This window comes from Mytilus trossulus, chromosome 11, assembly GCF_036588685.1.
Source record: "Mytilus trossulus isolate FHL-02 chromosome 11, PNRI_Mtr1.1.1.hap1, whole genome shotgun sequence".
In the NCBI taxonomy this organism is placed as follows: domain Eukaryota; kingdom Metazoa; phylum Mollusca; class Bivalvia; order Mytilida; family Mytilidae; genus Mytilus; species Mytilus trossulus.
Genome location: NC_086383.1, coordinates 20,328,712 through 20,337,861, shown reverse-complemented (window position 1 = coordinate 20,337,861; position 9,150 = coordinate 20,328,712). Strand labels below are relative to the sequence as shown.

Sequence of the window (9,150 nt, the reverse complement as noted above, 5' to 3'; positions counted from 1 at the left end):
GAAGAATAATTTGAACGTCTTCGTAGCATCAGATCTTTCACGACCCTTTTCACGATCTTCACAAATGCGGTACATGATCTTTCACGATACAAAAAATCTATTTTTGTGTAAATAGTTCTTTATTTACCAAGTTTCAGATTATGTTTATACAAAATAACTATAAGAACCATTTGATTAATTTAAAAAGAATGCCCTTTTTCGTATTAAAGTAGGTTTTCTAGTCGAATTTGTGAAAAAATCATGTTTGTTTACATTTTTTATGTCATTGAAATGTCGAGAAGCAATCTGCCTTTTGTTGTTTTGTAATAACTATGTACTTTTAAAACTGGATATTCCCACATACCGATCATAATGTTGAACCATTTTGACAGACAGTTTAATTGTGTCGTAAATTTGTCTGTGTAATTAATTAAATTAGAATATGTATTGACCTTTCATATGTCTTCTCGATTAAATGTCTTTCACGATCCGTTACCAGAACTTTCACGATCGTCGCTCAATACTTGACCGCCGTTAAATATTCTTTCACGCTCATTTCTCTCGATAAACCGAATGACACCCGTGTTATAACTGCGATCATAAGCGATCATAAGCCGACAGAGCAAAATAAGCTTAAAAATATTGGTAGTTCATCGAGCTCTTTTTCGAGATATTTGATCTTTAAGATATGACAAGAAAAGGCTGACATTTACCTTTTATTGTATTGGTATTACTTAATTTGGTCTCAATTCAACTTGAAAGAAAGAGAAAGTTAAAAGTTTACGGCTGGCAATAATCTGCTTAAACTTTGCCGGGTCAGGCGCGGATCCAGCCATTTTAAAGGGGGGTTCCAGCTATATGCTCCCATTCCAACCCCCGGACCCCCCCCCCTGGATCCGCCAATGCGGCCGTTAAATAACCTTTTATGAGCTTTTGTGTGATGTCGGAATTATCAATTAACAGTTGAGTGCAATTTAGACAGTGCTTTACTGGGTCATGAACAATGATTCATAACAGAAGACTGTACAAGAACAAGTATGCTATTCATAGGTGCAATAGGTACCCATAGGAAAACCAACAACATGTCGATAAAATATATATATTGCCGAAACGTACATAAATATCAAAAAGGTGAAAATTATCAGGAGAGCCGTGGCCAGTATGGTGGTAAGACTACTAACACAAACGAGTTACTGGTTCGATCCCCGTTCCGGAGAGAAAATGGTCAGGGACTGATTTTTCAGCTCTCCTTTGACACCATTTGCGAGTATGGTCTTGAGAAACGATGACTGTCCTTCGGAAGGGGACGATGAATGATTGACCCGTGTTAAGAGAGAGCCATGATATCCCAGTCTTGCACGTTATTTAAAGACACCCTTGTAGATTTTGAAAAGAGACGTTTAATGCCGCTACCTGCAAAGTGGAAAGGGATTAATATTTGTTGCCAATTTGTCATAAATCTAATAATTTTTTCTTTGTTTGCAAAGGTAGTTTGACTAACGCGCAAGTAAAATATAGCCACTAAAATGAAATACTGAGTTTTCCAGTGCGTATTACTGTGTGTTTGTTTTTTCTACATTGGCTAGAGGTATAGAGGGATGGTTGTTTAACCCCACCGCTTTTTTTGCTCCTATCCTAAGTCAGGAGCTTCTGGCCATTATTAGTCTTGTATGATATTGAATTTTAGTTCATTATATTTTTCGGAGTTTAGTGTTGACGTCTATCGGCACTGAACTAGTACACGGTTTTGTTGAGGGGAAGAAGGTAAATACGCATACATGTATTTTTTGTTCAGGTCAGCACTATCCAACGGAGTGCTCTGAAGTAACAGACGCAAACGCTAGAAATCAAATAGTAAAACAGAAACAGCTATGTTTTAACTGTTTAGGGTCACACCGGGTGGCCGCATGTAAGTCTACAAAACGGTGTAAAAATTGTAATGGAATGCATCATACAAGCATATGTAAAGGGAAAGAGGTCATTACAGATACGAAGCAGGAGCCGAAAATACAGCAGACAGCTATCAACGTGGTTGAAACATCAGACACAACTAGTGTATTGCATGCATCACAAGTAAGTCCCGACATTCTCCTAAAAACAGCAACTGCACCAGTTATATATAACGACGTAAAAACAGAATGTAACATCTTATTTGACGAAGGAGCGCAACGTTCCTTTATCACTCAGAAATTAGCCGATAAACTTGAAATTAAAACAACGGGGAAAGTCAGCATTCAACTGTCTGCGTTCGGAGATTTATCTCAGAAAGTTCGTAACTTGGAAACTGCAACAATACAATTACAGACCGACACGGGAGAAAATGTGCGTATAAACACACTCATTGTGCCGGAAATTGCCGTCCCGATTCATAACAGTATTTCACATACTACAAGGAGCCTGCCACATTTGAGAGGACTTAAACTTGCACATTCTGTACACAGTGGAGAGCGTTTTGAGATCGACCTACTAATAGGAGCGGATTATTACTGGGAAATTATTGAGGACAAAATCATAAGAGGAAAAGGACCCACCGCTGTACAGTCAAAGATAGGATATCTGTTATCAGGACCAACTATTGGAAATATCAGCCAGCATTCAAGATCTACAGTTCTTTTAAACGTCATTTCATCCCATCAATTGGAGGAGACAGAGATCGAAAAGTTCTTGGAAGATCGTACATTACATTGGAGGATTTACAAACAATAGTCACCGAAATTGAAGCCGTGTTGAACGATCGGCCTTTAACGTATGTATCCACCGACATAGAGGATCAGGAACCTTTGACACCATCGCACCTGCTTTATGGGAGAAGGATTACAACTACACCGTATCCACGACAAGACATCGACGAAAATACAAGTTTCATAGACAGAAGCGACATTTCTAAGCGTGCTGAACTACAAACTTTCGTAATTGACCAATTTTGGTCGCGATGGAAATCAGAATATCTTACGTCGCTACGTGAATACCACACCCGAACAGGAGATAACGACCAGACAATTAAAGTGGGAGATGTTGTTCAAATCCATGTAGACAATATTCTGTCAAGCGTTGAGACTTATGACGAAGCCATTGCATATTTCAAGGATGCGAGAAATGTCATGTCAAAGGGAGGATTCAATTTGCGATCTTGGAGCTCAAATTGCAGTGATTTAACTGAAATTGCAAAAACCGAAAATTTAGCCGAAAAGAACATAACGGTAAAAATACTAGGAATGATATGGAACACTGAAAAGGATACAATTTCTTTTCATAAAGTTAATGTAACAGATATAAAGGAACCAAACATTACAAAACGTGAAATACTGAGTCAATCATCTCGAATCTACGATCCTATGGGATTACTTTCGCCAGTGTCCGTTAGGGCCAAAATCTTAATGCAAGACCTCTGGAAAGACAAATTTGAGTGGGATGAACCACTACCGTTAACCGTACAACAACAGTGGATGGAATTAGCTAGAGACTTAGAATTTTCAACAAACACAGAGTTAACGAGACAGATTTTAACTAAGAGTACAGATGAATCAACACAGTTACATGTTTTCGTTGATGCCAGCCAGAGAGCCTACGGATCAGCTGTTTATATTACAAATCGACATCAGTCAACAATAGTATTTGCTAAGAGCCGTGTTGCACCTATAAAGACTTTGACATTACCACAATTAGAACTAATGGCCGCTGTGATAGGAGCTAGAATTGCAGCACACGTAAAATCAGCTCTATCAATAAACAAAGTCACGTATTGGTCGGACAGTCAAATAGTTTTACACTGGTTAACAACGACTAAACATTTGAAAAAATTCCTTCATAACAGAATTACAGAAATTAAATGTTTAACACAGGATTCAGAGTGGAAATATTGTCCAACGAATGACAACCCTGCAGACCTATTGACAAGAGGGATCAGCGCTTCACAACTAGCAGATGCTAAACTGTGGTTTAATGGACCGGAATGGATCAATTGTTCAAAATCTTGGCCGCAGTGGACACCTAATACATGCATTCTTTTAACGAATATAGATCAAGAGGAGAAAGGTACAAATACAATTGAAGGGAATAATACACATGGCATTCATTGCATACTGGATATTATGAGATACAGTACATTAACAAAGATACTACGTGTTAGTTCGTGGATTTACCGATTCATAGCGAATTGCCGCAAATCACGCTCACAGAGAATACAGAGCAAATTTATCACATGCGAGGAACTACAAGATACAACAGAAAAATGGATAATAAGTGCTCAGAGTATTTCATTTGATAAAGAAATCAGGACTTTGAAGTCGCAATCGAACACACCCAATACTTTAATTCGACAATTACGACTATATATAGATGAGAAAGAAATTATTCGTTGCCGCGGGAGAATTCATAATGCTCCAATTAGTGAAAATTCAAGATTTCCGTGTTTATTACCAAATAATTATCATTTCACTGAATTGCTTATATCGGAAGTTCATAAGAATTTAAAACATTCAGGAGTATTAGCCACAGTCACCGAGATTCGCCAAAATTATTGGATACCTAAAATACGTCAACAAGTGAAAAAAGTTCTTCGTAAATGCGTTACTTGTCGTAAAGTAACCGGAAAACCGTACAGTGCGCCAGATCCTCCACCTCTACCAAAGACAAGACTAATGGAAGCACCACCGTTTACCGTCACAGGTGTTGATTTTACTGGAGCGTTATATGTTAAAGACAATAACGGACAAGGGAGCAAAGTATTCATATGCTTATTTACATGTGCGTCAACCCGCGCAGTGCATTTAGAGGTCGTCACAGATCTTAAAGAAAGATCTTTTTTACAAGCGTTCAGAAGATTTACAAGCCGCAAGTCTTTGCCGAGAGTGATGATATCTGACAATGCGTCAACATACATGGCCGCATCCGAGACTTTAGAGAGACTAACCAAATCTGAAACCTTAAATGATGCGTTATCCGTCTGTGGAACGACTTGGAAATTCATAATAAAACGAGCTCCCTGGTATGGTGGTTGGTGGGAGCGTTTAATAGGACTAACAAAAATGTGCTTACGAAAAGTTCTTGGAAGATCGTACATTACATTGGAGGATTTACAAACAATAGTCACCGAAATTGAAGCCGTGTTGAACGATCGGCCTTTAACGTATGTATCCACCGACATAGAGGATCAGGAACCTTTGACACCATCGCACCTGCTTTATGGGAGAAGGATTACAACTACACCGTATCCACGACAAGACATCGACGAAAATACAAGTTTCATAGACAGAAGCGACATTTCTAAGCGTGCTGAACTACAAACTTTCGTAATTGACCAATTTTGGTCGCGATGGAAATCAGAATATCTTACGTCGCTACGTGAATACCACACCCGAACAGGAGATAACGACCAGACAATTAAAGTGGGAGATGTTGTTCAAATCCATGAAGACAAGTATCCAAGAAACAAATGGACAATTGGAGTCGTTGATTCTTTAATAACTGGAAATGATGGACTTACAAGAGCAGCCGAAGTGAGAACAAAATCCGGACGGTTTTCTCGACCGATCGTCAAATTATATCCCTTAGAGATATGTGACAATATTCACCCAAAGGAAACACGTGAAACTCAACAACCGGGAACTAGTAACATACAAAGACGATTACCGTTTCGTGAAGCCGCCGTGTGTGCCAAAAAAAACATCCACGAATGGACCAAGAAATAAACTTTAATTGTGTTTATTTAAGGTTAAGGAAGATTATTTTATTTGAGATGGACATTAATTTTAAATATTTATTTATCTATATTGTGAATTTACATTTTTTAATATTTTCATATAAAATTTTCACTTTTGTCGGCCCCCAGAATGTCGGAAAATACGCGAAGTACTAACATTACGTTATGGTAACGTTGTTACCATAACGCTATACTGTGTGACGTTATATTATAGGCATTAGCTATCACAACGATTAAACGTATAGAAAACACAACGCATGATTTACTTAGATTATTCAACAGGGCCAGCTAAAGACGGTAACGCCTCTGGGGACGAGAATTTCTCGCTGTATTGAAGACCCATTGATGCCTTCAACTTGTTTTTTTCTGCTTTTTAGTCGGGTTGTTGTCTCTTTCAGACATCGGTTCATCCCCATTTCCATTTTCAATTTTATCATAACATTCAATACCACAGATCATTATGATGATTATGAACGAATTTTGCACAAGTTCGCTATTATAAAATTACGGCAAATGACCGGGAACTTACGAGAGGAACAAAGCCGATGATATATATATATATATAGTGTTAACGCAGAATTTGTGTTTACAAGGAGATAATCATAATAGATGACGATCTTTCGTTTAGCATGCAACTGAAATTAAAGACACACATAGACAATAATGCAAAACCTTTTTTTTAAGAACTCTTCTCATATGATACAATTCACATCAGTAGATATTTTAAGGAATCTGATGTTTGCTGCTCAGTTTCAAAATAAATACAAAATGTACCTTTCCATAACACTAGTAATTATTGATAGGTAATTAATTGAAGAATCTAAAAAGCAAACAAGAACTATCTTTAAAAAAGATATCCGACGTATTTTAATTTGAGTATATGTTTAAAACTATCATTTCGATAACCTTCAGAAGCACAATGACTTAATAATGCAGGACCTCTTTAATAAAATCTCCATCTGAATGTAGCTACAAGAAATTCTTTTTAAGTCTGGTTATAATATATACGAATATTGTGATGACACCTAAAAATTGTATTTGTCAAAAAATCCAGTGCAAATAACAAGAGACAAACATACATTTACTACTGTTTACATTAAACTTAATTCATGGTTAACAAAGCTAGAAGCTATATTGGTAGTATAAGTAGTATCTTTGTGTTTACATTCACCAAAACCCCGCGGAAATCTCACATGCGTAGGTGCGTTCTAAAAGTCATGTACGTTGGTACAAGAAAGTTTACATTAAAAATTATATAATTGTCCCGAATAAACAGCTGTCATGGGTGCAAAGAGCTATTGGAGAAACAATTATTTTAACAAAAATATAAATCTTTGTAAGATCTAGTTCAAATATTTATAGTTTTTCACTTGCTTTCCATCACGATATAATTTTCGAGACGTTTTTTCAAACACAACCATATTTCCCACCATGACAGCATTTTGTCCAATCAAAGAAAGGATTTTCGAGCAATCGTATTCTGTTGCCATAGTTAAGCGTCTTTAAGTTCAAAGGATACAAACCGAAACTATACCGACTACGTCGGAAAAATATATAGGGGTCAATATGCTTGTTTTTGAGATATTAGCTATTGGAATAGTGGCGGGAAAATATTCTTTCTGGATTTTTCATAGCTTTATCATTGTCCAGATAAATTTCTCAAAAACTATTAAAAAATGAATAAGATTATATTTTATAAGACTTTTTCAAATGCCGGCTTATAATCATACCGTGACGTAAAAGATTTATAAAAAGAAAAATGGTGGTCCATGGACACATTTTTTTAAGGCATTCAAATGGATAAAACCAAAAGATTTCGAAAATCAGACAAAAATTCCAAAACATGACAATCAAACATCCTTAATAATCTAGCCATCTCGTGTCAAAATGACATTCGCATTTCAGCGGATAGACTATCGCACTTCGACGTAGACATCATTTATTTCTCTTTTCATACTTATAACTTTAAATTTCTCTGTTTTTGCGGAATATTAATTGAGTACTTACATCTCCGACAATTTTGCTATAACTCCCGCCATTATATGAGAATGCAGAATAAATCTTCAGTTGACTACTGCAATATGCAGAAATATTAATTGTTACCGGGGTGTTGTTATATATATATATGGAGTTAAAATACAGCTGGAAGCCGAGTGCTGATGAGTAGAGGTTTGGCCTCTAGATCTACTGACCCGCCAACCGGAAGATGTAATGGTACAGGGTCGAAACATCTGGTAAAGGTTGGAACAATCTGAAGACATCAAAGCACCGGCAGAGAGCGACAGCGATTCAGAGATGAAGGAAGATGTACAGTCAAGAGAATATGACAGCAGAAAAGCAGAATACCACCATCTGTTAGTAATGACCAGCCGTTTATCAAATCATAAATTAGAAAAAATAAACTACAGATTATGTAATTATTGAAGTTCTAAGAAAAAAGGACTTACTAAAGTGAATACACAAGGTAGGAAAGTAATGATATTTAATACCTGTCAATGCGCAATAAAGTAAAATTGGGAATGTGTCAAAGAGACAATAACCCAACCATACAACTTTGAGTTTAATGATTGAGACGTTACGCGCGATCTTCGTGCCTGTAAGCGTAACAGACGTTATCGCTAAACTCGGACGTTTTTATGGTTCAGACCACAGGTATTTGGGGAATGGACCCCTCTTTTTTTTGGACCTCACTAAAATAAAATTTTGGCGTTTTTTTTATTCATTTACAATTTTCTACAATGTATAAACATATATCAAGTCTCAACAATCCATTGCTAGTTGATTACAATATTTTTTTTACTAAAAAATATTTTTAGTAAAATAGTTAACAATAATGGGTTGTCTGATTCATCTGAAAATTTCAGGGCAGATAGATCTTGACCTGATAAACAATTTAACTCCATGTCAGATTTGCTCCAAATGCTTTGGTTTTTGAGTTATAAGCCAACAACTGCATTTTACCCCTATGTTCTATTTTTAGCCATGGCAGCCATCTTGGTTGGTTGGCCGGGTAAAAAAACACAAATTTTAAACTAGATACATCAATGATGATTGTGGTCAAGTTTGGTTTAATTTGGTCCAGTTGATTCAGAGGAAAATTTTTTTGTAAAAGTTAACTAAGATTTACGAAAAATGGTTAAAAATTGACTATAAAGGGCAATAACTCCTAAAGAGGTCAACTGACCATTTGGTCATGTTGACTTATTTGTAAATCTTACGTTGCTGAACATTATTGCTGTTTACAGTTTATCTCCATCTATAATAATATTCAAGATAATAACCAAAAACAGTAATATTTCCTTAAAATTACCAATTTAGGGGCAGCAACCCAACAATGGGTTGTCTGATTCATCTGAAAATTTCAGGGCAGATAGATCTTGACCTGATAAACAATTTAACACCGTGTCAGATTTGCTCTTAATGCTTTGGTCTTGAGTAAAAGCCAAAAACTGCATTTTACCCCTATGTTC

At 36.4% G+C, this 9,150-nt stretch overlaps 1 protein-coding gene across 1 annotated transcript; it reads left to right on the top strand.

Moving 5' to 3' along the window:
* The first annotated feature begins 3,194 nt into the window (after window positions 1–3,194).
* LOC134689822 (uncharacterized) lies at window positions 3,195–5,669 on the top strand. The gene has a single exon (XM_063549788.1). The coding sequence runs from the start codon at window positions 3,195–3,197 to the stop codon at window positions 5,667–5,669; it is 2,475 nt and encodes an 824-aa protein (XP_063405858.1).
* The last annotated feature ends 3,481 nt before the right edge of the window (window positions 5,670–9,150 follow it).

What these genes read in the sequence shown, in the direction of transcription:
- LOC134689822 (XM_063549788.1), top strand. Translation starts at nt 3,195, where the DNA reads ATGATATGGAACACTGAAAAGGATACAATTTCTTTTCATAAAGTTAAT.